This window comes from Triturus cristatus, chromosome 7, assembly GCF_964204655.1.
Source record: "Triturus cristatus chromosome 7, aTriCri1.1, whole genome shotgun sequence".
In the NCBI taxonomy this organism is placed as follows: Eukaryota; Metazoa; Chordata; class Amphibia; order Caudata; family Salamandridae; genus Triturus; species Triturus cristatus.
In genome coordinates, this window is record NC_140590.1 from 1,692,179,841 (window position 1) to 1,692,195,390 (window position 15,550).

Genomic DNA, 15,550 nt, shown 5'->3' on the forward strand with positions numbered 1-15,550 from the left:
GAGCTGTACCCAAAGTGGTGGCTGTGCCTACCTATCAGTTGCAAGTGCAACACATTTTTTGTCGGGTCCCACATGGCTGTTTCCTTTTGCCTATTTTTTTAACATATCTATTCAAACACTGATGACCCAAATCAAATCCCACGCTTGTTCTGCCTTGTCCTAGACTAACGACACCCAAATAATTCTTGGATTGGATCCCGATTTACTGGTGTTTACAATGCAACTACCAAGATTTCTTCTAGCAGTTCAACACAAGCCATAGCAAACTTCTTATGTTAAATGCAAGCAAGACAGAGCTACTGCTGGCTGTTAAGAACCCAGAAAGATTGGTAACAGATCTTTGGCCAGCTGATGTAGGCATTATGCCAGTCCCTGCCAAGTCAGCATAATCCCTGCGAGTCTTTTTGGATCCTCTATTATTTGTGGTGCTGCAGATTAAGGGCGTGAACTCTTCCTGTTTCTACCTAATTATACATTCAGAACAGGGACCTGAGGTTTCTACCCAAATGCACGTGGGTAAGCTGTCACCTCTTTTATCTTATCTAACCTTAACTATTGCCGTCTGCTGTAGGTGGTCTTCTTGAGAGTCCTTTTCTCAACTACATCGAGTTCAGAATCACACTGTTTGATCGGTCCCAGGCCAGAGGAAAGGTATCTCATTGCTGCAGCTCAGAATACCTTGCACTGGCTCAGTTTTAAAAAGAGGATTACATTTAAGTTTACATGCCGACATGCATAGAGTCTTTTATGACATGGAATCCTCTCCCCTATCAGCTTCCTTCCCTAAGCACAGCTGAACATGCAGCTGACACTTTGAAAACGTGTTCCTCTTTTTGACTCCTAGAATCCAAAGAACAAGGGCTGGACATAGGTTGCTTGCTTCTAGTTGTGGTCAAAAGCTTTGGAATGCATTGACAGAAGTCTGAACGTTATCTTATGTCATTCTAATTTTAGGGAAGCTCTCAAAACTTTCCTCTTCTGGTAAATGAGAATGATAGTGTTCCCATTTTTAGTGGCAACCCACCTCACTATTTGTAGAAGTCCTCCTCTTCTTCTTCTTCTTTTTCTTCTTCTTCTTCTCCTTCTCCTTCTTCTTCCAACTCCTCCTCCTCCTTCTCCTCTTCTTCTTCCTTCTTGTCTTCTTCCTCTTCCATGCACTAACTCACACAAGCAAGGGTTGATTTGGAGGCAAATATCCTTTAACTAACAGAAGATTGTTCATTCCCCTCCAGCCAGGAGTGCCTTAATTCACAGTCAATCTCAGATACCCGAGAGCCAAAAGACAGATAGATGCTCACTGAATCACAGAGGGCATGTAAGTATGTATGTAGGGAATTTGTAAAGCGCAGGAATCACCCCCGCAGGGGTATCTCCGCGCTAGCATAGAAAACAGAGCAGACTGGCACATATTTCGATACTCAAGCCTTGAATAATTCCGTCTTCAGAAGTTTTCTGAAGCGCATGAAGCTAGAACATTTACGAAGCTCCTCTGGCAGGGAATTCCAATGTTTTGGGGCCAGGAAGGCAACTGTTTTGCCTCCAGTTCACAATTTTCTTAAAACGAGGGACCGCCAGCAGCCCTTTGCCTTCCGATCTAAGACAGCGGTTCGGGCAATACAATTTAAACTTTTCCGCCATATAACTCGGGCATTTGCCAAAACAGCTCTGTGAGCAAAGCAGCAAAGCTTAAACTTTAAGCTTTAATAGGTAGCCAATGAAGAGACTTCAATAATGGCCCAGGGGTGGTACGAGGTGGTTTATTAAGGACTAAGCGTGCGGCCACATTTTGAACGATCTGTAATCTACTAAAAAGGGCCTCATTCGCAGAGGCCAGTAAGTCATTAGAATAGTCGAGGTGACCTATAATCAGAGCCTGAACTAGGGTTCTATATACTGCGAGGGGTAGCCAAATGAACACTCTGCGCAAAAGGCTCAGGGTATGATAACAGGTCCCGGCAGGAGTCATTATTTGGTCTTTCATTGATAGGCGTGCATCCAGCCGGACCCCTAGATTTTTTGCCACCAAGGTAGGAGAGGGGGCGGGTCCTAGCACTGTCGGCCACCATGCAGGAGACCAGGAGGTAAGCGCAGGACCAAACAACAATATTTCGGTTTTTGCCGCATTTAACTGCAAAAAATGTTCAGTCCTCCAATCAGCTGTGGCAGACATGCCCTTAACAAAACGCTGATCGACTACCTCCATATCCTTATCAAAGGATAGGAGTAATTGATTGTCATCTGCATAAGAGAATGGCATGAAGCCGTACTTTCGGATGACTTTAGCAAGGGGGGCCACATAGATATTAAATAAGGTCGGGCTCAAGCAAGAGCCCTGGGCACCCCCTTACTAAGCTTCATAGTTCATGATCGGTAAGGGCCCATATTGACAGTTTGCGTGCGCTGGTCCAAAAACACTAACAAGCCATTTAAGCGCCAGCTCCTGCAGACCGGCCTCTCTCAGCCAAAATATCAATTTCTGATGAGAGACCGTGTCAAAGGCTGCGGTTTGGTCCAACAGGACCAATATCACTCCTTTGTTATCATCTAAGGCCATTTTAATATAGTCCGTAACCCCAATGAGGGTTGTCTCAGTGGAGTAGTTGGATCTAAACCCGAACTGTGAAGAATCAAGGATGCCGTTAGTCTCAAAGTAATCCATTAACTGCGTGTTAACATGGCTCGCCGCCATCTTGCCCATTAATGGAAGAAGCAAAATGGGACACTTGATCTTTCTTCTTAATGGGTAGTACTTGAACGGCCTTCCAATCTAAAGGCACACTGCCTTCATATAGTGAGGAGTTTAAGATCTCAGCAATGGGAAGCAGCCAAAGAAGGGGCTAGAAGGGCAACCTTATAGGCAGGCATAGTATCCAAAGGAGATCCAGGTTTAGCCTTTTTTAGCATGGCTTCCACTTGTGAAACATCAATATGTTTAAACTGTTTCAGACCATCTCCTGAGCTCAATCTCGGTGCTAATTCAGATTTAATAGGTAGCACCTGGTCCATATTTTGGGGAAATTGTTTATAAATCAAATTGATTTTGTCGTCTAAATATGTGGCTAGATTATCACATAAGCCCTGAGAGGGGGTGATCAGCTGTACACATGTTGTAGGATGGGTAAGGGCTATAAGAATTCTATAAAGATCTTTTGATGAGTTGCCTGCCTGGTCAAGTTTGGCTATATAATGGCATTTACGTGCCTCTTTCAGATTCTTATGATAGTAAGGGCCAGTTTGAATTTTAATTTATCTGTCTCCAGCTGGAATTTACGCCAAGATTTTTCGAAGTATTTGCACCTGGATTTTTCACTGCGTAGATCATCAGTGTATCATTCTCCACTTTTTTTCCCCTGGAGTTGAGGAGCTGGTGTGTCATAGGCGCCAACCTATCTATCACCTCACTCAAGGTTGTATTAAAAATCTTAAGTTTTGTAGAGCTATCCATAAGCTCATTAAAAGCAGGGGGAACGTCCATTTTTTCGAAAGAATCAGGTGTAACTCTGTTCCAACGTCTTTGGGGACCCTCACAGAACGTCCCGTCAGTAAGGGTCTGTAATTGCTCTGGATTTTAAATGGAATCATAAAATGATCTGACCATACTAGTGGGCAGGCAGGATCAGCAACAATATGAGGAGAGGTGGAGAGTATTATATCCAGTGTATGACCGGCTGAGTGTGTAGGCCCAGAATTAATTTTATTTTAGCCTAAAGTGGCCATATCAGCTAGAAAGCTTGACGCCTCTAAGTTCTCCTAATAATAAAGAGAAGTGTGCATGGGCAGACGGACTTGTGTTTGCTGGCTCAGTGACAAGGGTGCAGGCATTGTGTTTTAGGGTCAGACAGTCTTGCACTGCATCACAGGAAGGATTAGACGAGTTCACAGAGATAGGCTGAGAAAACCTCATATTGTTGATACTTTTACTTTCAGAATTTAATTTGCTCAGGTGCTTAAATCAGATTGGGCTCAGGCATCTGTGTGTCTGTCTATGTATCTACAGAATATCTAACATTCATCTCTACCACTGGCCTTTTCTCCTTTCCACAGGCCAATATACCTGCACCGCAGAGGGTCGCTGGAAGGACAGCCATGGCTCTGAAGGCATCCCGCAGTGTCTACCAGGTGAGTGTTGACTTACGATGAGGGGATATTAGTTAACACAGAGTATGAGGAGCTGAGAAAGGCATTGCCCATTGATGCACCCAGGACCTGGAATGATATTCCCGCAGCTATTAGGATCCCTGCCTTTTACCATTGTTGTAGCGTTCCTGGGCCCAATTTGAAACTTTGACTTCTACTTGTTTCTACCACCCTCTTTCTTGGTCCTCCGATGGACCTTGTTCTGTGCCAAGAGGGGTAGCATATAAGGAGTCTCAACAGTGATCCACTGAGGACCAGGAATTTGATGGCTGTACTACAAACTTGAAATCAGACTCATATGTATTACTATCAGAACAATGCTATAGAGATATAAAGTTATCACTGCAAGCACAAATCTCCTGAAGAAACATAGGCGAGCCAAAATCATACACACCCGAAGCTCAGATAAAGCTATGCAAAATTATAGTATTAAATTGGATCATTGATAAACCCAAATTAAGAAAATACATTCATTTTTGGATGCAGTAAGTCATGATAACTGAGTCAATACAGTAGTTTAGTTTAGTTTATCAGAATTTGAGCAGAATAAATGGATCAGTAAATTAGCATCAGGTTATAGGACAATTAGATCAGATTCCAAGAATACCAAAGCTCAAGAGTTCAAGAAGAGTCATAGAGTAGATCAGTTCAAGCAGTCGCAGTGATGGAAGAGACCACAATGCGCATATAGTGCATGCGTCAGATCAGAAAGGAATCCAGGTGAGTCTGCATCAGGCAGGCCAAGTTGCCTTGGAAGTTCCACAAAGTCTCCCAGCAGCCCATCCATCACCATCAACGGGCTTGTGTGTGTCCGTGCATCAGACAGCCAGCAAGAGAGGAATGACAGCAGCCTGTCCGTTCAAACAGGCAATAATATATCCTTAGGTTTTCGGGGGTGACACCTCCGGGAGTCACCTCATTGATCAGACCACTCAGTCCATTGGTCAGCTCATATAGGATGAGCGTCAGGCGACATAAGAAGACCCACAGGCGGTCGCTCCTCTCCCCTGCTGCTGCCTACGCCTGCCGCTGCCTACGCCTGCCGCTGCCTTACACCCACTGCGACCTCCGTTGGCGCCACTTACCTCCTTCCGCCGCTCACAGGTACCGGCCTCCGCTCGCTGCCTGCTTGATTTTCTTTATTTTCGCCGTTTCCGCCGCCACTGCCCCGGTCACTCTTTCCCCTCCTCCCGCTTCCCTGTTCCGGTCCCCGCAGTCCCGCCTCCCCTCACTGCCCATTGGCTACCCAGCCTCCCGCCTCCCTGCTGACCCTCCCTCCGGGCTCCTACTTAGGGATCCTCACCGCGCTGGTCAGTGTGACCCCCCTGTGACCCACAGGCGGTCGCTCCTCTCCCCTGCTGCTGCCTACGCCTGCCGCTGCCTACGCCTGCCGCTGCCTTACACCCACTGTGACCTCCGTTGGCGCCACTTACCTCCTTCCGCCGCTCACAGGTACCGGCCTCCGCTCGCTGCCTGCTTGATTTTCTTTATTTTCGCCGTTTCCGCCGCCACTGCCCCGGTCACTCTTTCCCCTCCTCCCGCTTCCCTGTTCCGGTCCCCGCAGTCCCGCCTCCCCTCACTGCCCATTGGCTACCCAGCCTCCCGCCTCCCTGCTGACCCTCCCTCCGGGCTCCTACTTAGGGATCCTCACCGCGCTGGTCAGTGTGACCCCCTGTGACCCACAGGCGGTCGCTCCTCTCCCCTGCTGCTGCCTACGCCTGCCGCTGCCTACGCCTGCCGCTGCCTTACACCCACTGCGACCTCCGTTGGCGCCACTTACCTCCTTCCGCCGCTCACAGGTACCGGCCTCCGCTCGCTGCCTGCTTGATTTTCTTTATTTTCGCCGTTTCCGCCGCCACTGCCCCGGTCACTCTTTCCCCTCCTCCCGCTTCCCTGTTCCGGTCCCCGCAGTCCCGCCTCCCCTCACTGCCCATTGGCTACCCAGCCTCCCGCCTCCCTGCTGACCCTCCCTCCGGGCTCCTACTTATGACGCCCCCTCCGCGACCGCACAGCGGACGCGCGCAGAGGGAGCGCCGACTGAGCGCCGAAGGTGCGCCAAAGGTAAGCCCGTCTGCGCCCGTCCGCGCCTGGACCGCGCCCAGCGCCAGACCCCCTGGCCCCCGCGCCCGCCAGCCCCCCCGCAGGACCTACGACTTCGCCACGCTCATCGCACTCAACACCGCCCGGACCCCCGGATGCTACCAAGCGACCCCTCGACGCACCCATGGACCCTTCGTCTGCCGCTCCTGCAACTTCTCCTGCCTCCGATCCTGCACCGCACCCACCAGCAGCACCGGAAGCAGCAACCACCTGAAGTGCATCCTACTCAACACCCGCTCCGTCCACAGACACACCGTTGAGCTCTGGAACCTCCTCGACACCGCATCCCCAGACGTCGCCTTCCTCACGGAAACCTGGATGAACGCCTCCTCATCCCCCGACATCGCCATAGCCATCCCGGACGGCTACACGATCATCAGGAGAGACCGCATCACCCAGACCGGAGGAGGCATCGCCATCGTACACAAGAGCACCATTCGCATCTCGGCTGCGTCCATCGACACATTCGGCGCTGCCGAATACCTCCACTTCCAGGTCCACATCGACCCCCAGACGACCCTCAGAGGCACCCTCATCTACCGACCCCCGGGACCGCGGGCACAGTTCTGCGATGACATCACGGACTTCATCAGCCCACACGCCCTCCACTCCACCGACTACATCCTCCTTGGGGACCTCAACTTCCACCTGGAGAACAACAACGACCGCAACTCCACCACCCTGCTGGACAACCTGGCCAACCTCGGTCTGAAGCAACTGGTCAACACCCCCACGCACCAAGCCGGACACACGCTCGATCCTATCTTCTCCTCCAGCAAGTACGTCTCCTTCAGTCGCTCCACCGCACTCCACTGGACCGACCACAGCTGCGTCCACTTCAGCTTCGCTAAGAACACGGCCCACCACCACCCGAAGCAGGTTCCACACAGAAACTGGAGCAAGATCACCGCCGACCAGCTCACCACCTCCCTCAGCCAGAACCCCCCTGGCAGTACACCGGACCCTAACACAGCAGCCTGCAACCTCACACAGTGGCTGTCCACTAGCGCCGACAACCTCGCCCCACTGAAGGACCCACTCATCAGGCCGAGAAGCAAGAAAGCCCCCTGGTTCACCGACGAACTCAAAGACTCCAAGAAGGCCTGCCGCACCCTGGAGAAGACCTGGCTCCTCGACAAGACCGCCGACAACATGACCGCCCTCAAACTCGCCACCCGCAGACACCACCAGCTCATCCGCACCACCAAGAAGAAATCTCTGAAGGAACGACTGGACAAGAACGCCCATGACAGCAAGGAGCTCTTCAACATCGTCAAGGAATTCTCCAACCCCATCACCGGCAACAACGACATCGCCCCCTCACAGGACCTCTGCGACTCCCTCGCTTCGTACTTCCACCACAAGGTCGCCGACATCCACAACAGCTTCGGCGTTCACCCCCCGCACCCACCGATCGAACCCACGCACCCAGCCACCATCCTCCGGACATGGACCGAGGTGACCCCTGAAGACACGACTCGCATCATGAACACCATCCACTCCGGATCCCCGACCGACCCGTGCCCTCACCACGTCTTCAACAAAGTGGCCCCCACCATCGCACCCCACCTCCGAGACATCATCAACGCCTCCTTCAACACAGCAACCTTCCCGGAGAGCTGGAAGCACGCCGAACTCAGCGCCCTACTGAAGAAACCAACAGCGGACCCGACCGACCTCAAGAACTTCCGCCCCATCTCGCTCCTTCCCTTCCCGGCCAAAGTCATCGAAAAGGTCGTCAACAAGCAACTGGCCGCCTTCCTCGAGACGAACGGATCCCTCGACCCGTCACAGTCCGGATTCAGAACCAACCACAGCACCGAGACCGCTCTCATCGCAGCCACCGACGACATCCGTGCCCTGCTCGACAACGGCGAAACAGCAGCACTCATCCTCCTAGACCTCTCCGCTGCATTTGATACTGTCTGTCACCGCACCCTAGTACAACGCCTCCACGACACCGGCATCCAAGGGAAGGCCCTAGACTGGATCACCTCATACCTCTCCGGAAGAACACAGAGAGTACGTCTGCCTCCTTACCGCTCGGAGGCCACCACGATCATCTGTGGCGTCCCGCAAGGATCATCGCTCAGCCCTACGCTCTTCAACATCTACATGAAACCTCTAGCGGCCATCGCTCGCCAACACAACCTGAACATCATCTCCTACGCCGACGACACCCAGCTGATCCTCTCCCTCACCAGAGACCCCGACACCGCCAAAGCAAACCTCCACGAAGGGATGAAAGACGTCGCCGAATGGATGAAAGACAGCCGCCTAAAGCTGAACACGGACAAGACAGAAGTCCTGATCCTGGGACCATCACCCTCCGCGTGGGACGACTCCTGGTGGCCCCCGGCCCTAGGCACCGCACCCAAACCAACGGACCACGCACGCAACCTGGGCTTCATCCTGGACTCCACTCTTTCGATGACCAGACAAGTCAACGCCGTCTCCTCATCCTGTTTCCTCACACTCCGCATGCTCCGCAAGATCTTCCAATGGATTCCGACCGAGACGAGGAAAACAGTCACCCAGGCCCTCGTCACCAGCCGACTGGACTATGGAAACACCCTCTACGCCGGAACAACAGCCAAGCTACAGAAGAGACTCCAGCGCATCCAGAACGCCTCCGCCCGACTCATCCTGGACATCCCTCGACGCAGCCACATCTCGAGCCACCTCAGAGACCTGCACTGGCTCCCGGTCAACAAAAGGATCACGTTCAGACTCCTCACCCACGCACACAAATCCCTCCACGACCTGGGCCCAAGGTACCTCAACGACCGCCTGACCTTCTACTCGCCCACCCGCCAGCTACGATCCGCGAACCTCGCCCTCGCCGTCGTCCCCCGCTTCCAGAGAGCCACCGCCGGAGGAAGATCCTTCTCTTACCAGGTGGCAAAGACATGGAACTCCCTACCGGTCCACCTGCGGCTGACCCGGGACCACCTCGCCTTCAGGAAACAGCTCAAGACCTGGCTGTTCGAGCAGTAGCAGACCCCCCCCTCCCCAAGCGCCTTGAGACCCTTCCGGGTGAGTAGTGCGCGATATAAATGCCATGATTGATTGATTGATTGAAAATGTAGAGAAATAGGTGGTACCATCACTCAGTCCTTAAGCAATCCAGTGTGCGAAATGTAGAAACAATGCTCCTTTAGCAAAGCATATAAGCGAGTTCAAGAGGACAGTTTCCCACGCAACATATTGTGTACAGTACATGAGAACTCAGAAAAAACAGTTTCATGGTATTTGTTAGATTGAGGAATTCTCTCACGAGTAGTGGATTCAACAAGTCAAGAAACTTTACTCACGCAGTCAGGCCTATATTGGATTTCAGCTAATATAACTTAAAATATACATGTCTATTAAGCAAACATTCATAGAAATGATCAAGATGTCATGATTCTCGTATAAGTCATGCATTTAAAATCACTTAGTAAGATTACAAATAACGTGTCACTATGATGCATTACAACATTGAAAGCACTAATGTGTAAATACATTTTTAATAAAAGTATAAAGAAACCATTTTATATGCATTACATTAGGATACGTATAACATTGAATCTCTTAAAGTTTCACGAATGCATGATTAATTAGGACTGTGTAGCATCTATTTTTCTTTAGTTATTATGGTGCACACGTCTACATACATAAAAATATAATTTTTTGTACTTTCACCATTAAATTCAATTAAAATATTAATGTTTGCTTAATTCAAATAAGCTATGCATACTTATAATTGAAAATAAAGAATGGTTAGAGGTAAACATTATAATGTGAGGGTTCACCATTGTTAGGTTTAAAATTTCCTTTCCTATGATGCCTCTGCCGTGCCGTTTTAGATTAGCAGTGTGTGGCTAAATTACATGTATTGATGCTCGCATTCAGTAGCCCATCCAGTATTCCTCGCAGTATGGAGGGCCCATTAGCCAGTGTGACTCCATTGTGTTTTTCGCAATGCCTATAAGACTGCCAGTACTCATGTTAGGCCTTAGAATTCAGAATTGCTTGCCTCAGCAGAACATTGCATCTCGTTATATATTCTGTTCATGTTCAAGACTGCAACTCGACTTGCTAACAGTATGATTATTTTGCTCTGCATTCCATTGTATACATGTAGTCCTGCTCCCACGTTAAGAGGCGATGAGACTCGGCACAGTGACCTTGGGCCGCTGATAGCGTGCCCATCGGGAAGGTGTTAGCTCATTTTTCTGTGCCTTCTTTATTCGTGTCCGGCCCAGACCAGTACTTTTCCACCAGGGGCGTGGCCGAAGTCTCCTGAAGGTTTAATCTTCTATTAATGAATGTTGGGGAGTTAGACCCTCTCCAGCCATCTCAGGGTGCAGGTTATGACGGGCTTCTCTCCAGAGTAACAGTAATACATGCTTGTTTGTATTCTCTACTGTCTGACCGACTCTTCATTTGGGAAGGCATAGCAGGTGGTCATAAGTACCCGCGTGGCCCTAGAGGGCCACGTCCTTCACCATTTTAAAATTCTAGCACTTAATATAATAAATGTCAATTTAGTAAATCACAGCCTATATTATTTATGTGAATGATAATGATTAAGCTACAGTATTTCTGCATGCTTTTACGATGCAGTAACTAAAGATTCTCTTATCTTATCATATTTTCTTGAACTTGTGTTTGGTGCACATTTACTATTTTTTTCTCAAAAATTTTGTAAATTGGATTCTCATTTCATTACAGGTTTACATGAAACTTTCTCTTCATCACCATGTACAGTTATCCAATACCTTTCAGCTACGCTTCTGCTCTACAGAAACCACATACATACAAACATACATACATGCATGCATAGAAATATATACATCTCATCAAGGTAACAGTCAGTGCACCCTGGATCTGAAAAGGCAGGCCTGTAGCTATCAGGAATGCGTCCCCCTCTGCTCCGATTCAGGAAAGAGCTGAGAGCACACTTCTGCAAAGACCTTTATATCCCTTTGAAGCAAGAGTCCACCTCCACTCTCAGAACCCAACTTCTTCTCAAACACTCAATGACTGTATTTCTTGCCTTCACCCTGTTCAGCAATCTGCAGCCTTTTGGCTCTGTTTGCGTTATACAGATATTGGATACATGCATACTGGGACCTTAATTCCGGGGGGGAGAGGCATGTAAGGAGTGGTGACAGAAATAATACCTGAATTTAGAAAGAGCCAGGAGAGGCAAAGACAGACCTGTCAAGGGAAACAAGAGGTCAAGTAGGCTCCATTGTGATGATGACTGTAAATACTTGAATGCGTTGTGTAGGAATGTCGGCAAAGAGATAGAGCGAGAGAGAGACGCAAATAGATACTAAAAGAGTGAGATGGAGACAGAGTGGGAGACGGAGACAAAGAGAAAGGAGGAGGAGATGTCATGTTTTGCATTCTTGAGTTGTGCTCATTCCACCAGCCTGAATCCTGTCTGGGTGATGAGAGAAGACAGACATACTGGAACAGACTGGAAGGGAGCTGGGAAAGATAATGTATTTCTCCTTATTTTATAGTGTGTGGGAACCCGAAGCACCCTGTGGAGCACACCGGGAAAATTATTGGCGGGGACAAAGCAAAGGCTGGAAATTTTCCTTGGCAGGTGTATCTGACCACAAAAGGCCCAGGTGCTGGTGCATTGATCAGCGACCGCTGGATTCTCACCGCTGCTCATGTGCTAGTCTTCAAAGGGGACAATGATAAAGAGAAAGAAGTGAGCGATGTGACTGATGTGAACGTCTTCATGGGCGATATTGATGTGTACAAGCAGATTGATCTGGGCCCATACCCTGTAGAAAGCGTATTCTTTCACCCTAAATTTATCCCTGTACAGCACAACTTTGATAATGACATTGCCCTGATCAAGCTGAGCAAAAGTGTGACCATGAGTGCTGACATCATGCCCATCTGTCTGCCCTGGAAGAACAACAGCCAGGCTTTTTATGAAGATGGCCACCTGGGCTATGTCAGTGGATTTGGTACCACTGAGAACAATACACTACCTAGCCACCTAAGATATGTCAAACTTCCAGTAGCTAGGAATGACAAGTGCAAGGATTTCCTCAAAGGGAAGAAAGTAGACGGTCAACCCCCGGTGTTCTCTGACAACATGTTCTGTGCAGGCTTCCCACCGGATAAGAGGAAGAAGAATAAGGACTCGTGCCAGGGTGACAACGGAGGAGCCTTCACTGTCTGGGACCAGGAAGCAGAACGTTGGGTCGCCACAGGGATTGAGTCCTGGGGTATCGAATGCGGCCGTGGCTACGGCTTCTCTACCAAGGTTAACAACTACAAGCACTGGATTGAGGAGGTGATGAAGGGGGCACCTCCAGTCCTCTGATTCCACTGACGGAGTAGTATCCAACCCCTGGGCAAATAAAGGTATTCTGCATTAGCGCACTCTACCCAGTTTCCAGCCACTTCAGATTCCATATTTGGAAGAGAAGCTATGCCAGCATCGCCTGAGGCTTTCCCAAGGCGAGAAACCCTCCCAACTTCCTCAGTCCCTGCTTCTGCAAAAAAAATCAGATATTCATTTTAAGAAAAGGGGAAGCCCCAGCAATTGTGCTAAATCCTTGCAGCCAGGTAATATCTTGCTTTGTAGTTCTGCACCGCCAGATTCCTCATTCCCGCTGCTAGGGAAGCACTTAAGCCAAGATTTATTGGTGCTTGACATTCTTTTATGTTGAGTGTCCTTGCCTCTAAAGTTAACACGAAAATTGCTATTGCAACAATAAATAACACATTCTGAAATACGAGGTTTGCTGTCACTCGTGTATCCACCAGCAGTTAACGTTGGCTTCTTCTTTAGGTCTTGACTGTGGATCAGCCAATCACAGAAAGCTGTCAATAGTTCTTCGCCAGCCTTTGCTGTGACGTCACAGACTCTATAACAAGTTACAAAGTGCATTGGGATGGGATGCTTGTCCTAGGTAAATAGGTGCAGAAGACCAGCTTCTGATAAGGTAAGAGATGACACTGGTGAATTATAAGTTATTAGGTGAGAGAACACGTATTTCATCATGATAGAGGTTTCAAACACAATTTTGTCTTTCTTATGTGTATTTTGTATGTTGCTAAATCTTACCCAGTGGGCACATGGGCTTCAAATAGGGATAGCTTGGGCTGGCACTTGCTCCCCTGGGCTTGCTCTTCATCTCTGGCACCTTACTTCCTACTTTCGTTCTTAGGGGTCAAGAGACAGGTGTAGGAAAGCAAACATGGCTGACATTTCTTTAATTTGCATGTTGCCAGTCCTCTTTCCCTGCACCAGCGAGAAGGGGATTGATTTTATCAATGGTCAAAAGGTCACTTCCACCACACCTTGCATTCAAGTGAATCAACTTTCTCAGCAAAAATTCCTCAAACGAAATGTTCTGAATTGTGAAGCCCTTTAGAATCTGAAGGCTTCAAATCCTAAGTTGGTCGGCATTCAAGTGTCCTGTGATAGGACGACTACAGCTTTTCCTAAACGAATATTGAAAATTAGGGGCACCATTGAGGCATTACTAAATATAATGATGCTTCCTATTTTCCCAGGTCAACCCTTGAAAACATATGCCCAGATCAGCAAACCAGGATCTCACACCTCACTCCTAAATTCGTATTTGCCCTATAACTATGGGTCGATTGATGCCTTTACTTGCACATTTGAAACCACCAATGTGGCACTTGGCAGTGCTCCTTGCTGATTGCTTCCCTGTATTATTCTTTCACGCCCTGCCTGTTGAGCACTTCAAATTCATCTTTGACACAGGGAATCATTCCAGATCCACTGAAACAAGTTATTACTACACTACTTCTGAAAATAAAATATATTTAGATAAAAACTATACAGAGAAACATAGACCAATTCCAGGTCTCTCAAAAAACACACTGAACCCCTGGAAAATAATCTTACCTCAGATAACACTTATGCATTGGACAGTCATCAGTCAAGAGTACAGTCCTCTTTTGATGCTGAGGCCATTATTATCAGTGGTCCAGCAGAAAGAGCTGCAAAACAATCCCAATGGATAACTGAGGTAAGCATCTCACTCAACTACTACAAGAACATGACCACCTACTCATCAGAAAATGAAACATTGGCACATTGCAACTCTTACGGTAAATGGATATAAGACTGTAAGAACCCGCGGCTACAGGGCTAGTTTTCTCTTGACTAAATATCTACTTTGCCTAAACAACAAGGAGCTATAGAGGGACAATTTCAAGCCAGATCACCCTCCACCCATCAACTATTCATACAACAAGAATCTGGCTATCGGGGCACTCTTCACTTCTTTTAGTAGGACCGAAGTCAGGAGGTATTTACCTCAACCCAACAACTGCTTCAAAAATTATACAGTCTAGTGCGGTCCTCTATGCCCGGAATAATAGGTTAACTTAAACAGGAATCACAAAACAGGTGTATGTCAGACCACTCACAACAACACATCCACTTGACATTAGAATTTGGTGGGACACATATTTTTATGACCATTGAATAAGTTTGTGAATGACCTATGTACAAATAGGTTGGTTTGGAATATTCAGATTTGGTCAGTCACAAATTGTGACTCACTCCGATTGAAGGTAATCACTGAGATGGTTATCAGCAGATCAACATGTCTGTAGTTATCTTTCAGTAAAGTACTTTTTTAAAAAAAATAAAGCCTATTTTCCTTAAAAGAAAAGGGACTGCATTTAAAAAAGAAAAGTTGTATTTTTAAAAATAATTGTTTGATAGTTGGAAGTGGTCCTGTAGACCACTGTCGACTCCCCAATAATACACACAAAGTGAAAAGGCCCGACTTTCGGTATTCACAGAGGTAAGTTACGAGTAGTATCTTTACATCCGCACTCGGGCATGAATCTCCGCCCTGCGGTGTACTCTTTGGGTGTGGAGTGGAATCTCCAATGTAGAAGACTAGAATAAAATGTAATAAATCATTTGAGATCAAAACAAGAAAAATCCAATCAATAGAACTGGAGCAATGGATTTTTAAACTTTTTAGTGAAAAAAATGCCTAAAAGATCAAAGTTGCAACCGCAGACATCTAGTTGCGTGAGACCAGGACAAATTCGAAAGTTATGGCCAACCACAATGGAGCATGGTTTGAATACAAGAAGTGATTGGGCCCGGTCTTGACTTACCTTCGGACCTAGATGAAAATTTGAAGACAAATGTCTGAGAAGGTAAAGTTCAGAGGGGGAAGGCAGCTAATGATGTCTGAGGAGGAGGCACCGACTTCAGGGAGGCGCTGGACAAAGTCGCAGTGATGATTTCTATTTTGGTGCTTTGTCTCTTTTTTAAAGTTGTAAATCTTCAGCG

The 15,550-nt window shown here is 48.0% G+C and overlaps 1 protein-coding gene across 1 annotated transcript in view; it reads left to right on the plus strand.

Moving 5' to 3' along the window:
- The window catches only part of LOC146812774 (complement C1r subcomponent-like), a 58,562-nt gene extending 45,572 nt beyond the window's left edge, over positions 1-12,990 (plus strand). Inside the window, exons 6-7 of the mRNA XM_085614618.1 lie at positions 4,045-4,119; positions 11,754-12,990. Coding sequence (XP_085470744.1) covers positions 4,045-4,119; positions 11,754-12,577 — 899 coding nt within the window. The 3' untranslated portion in view covers positions 12,578-12,990. The remainder of the gene's footprint in view (positions 1-4,044; positions 4,120-11,753) is intronic.
- Positions 12,991-15,550: the final 2,560 nt, after the last annotated feature.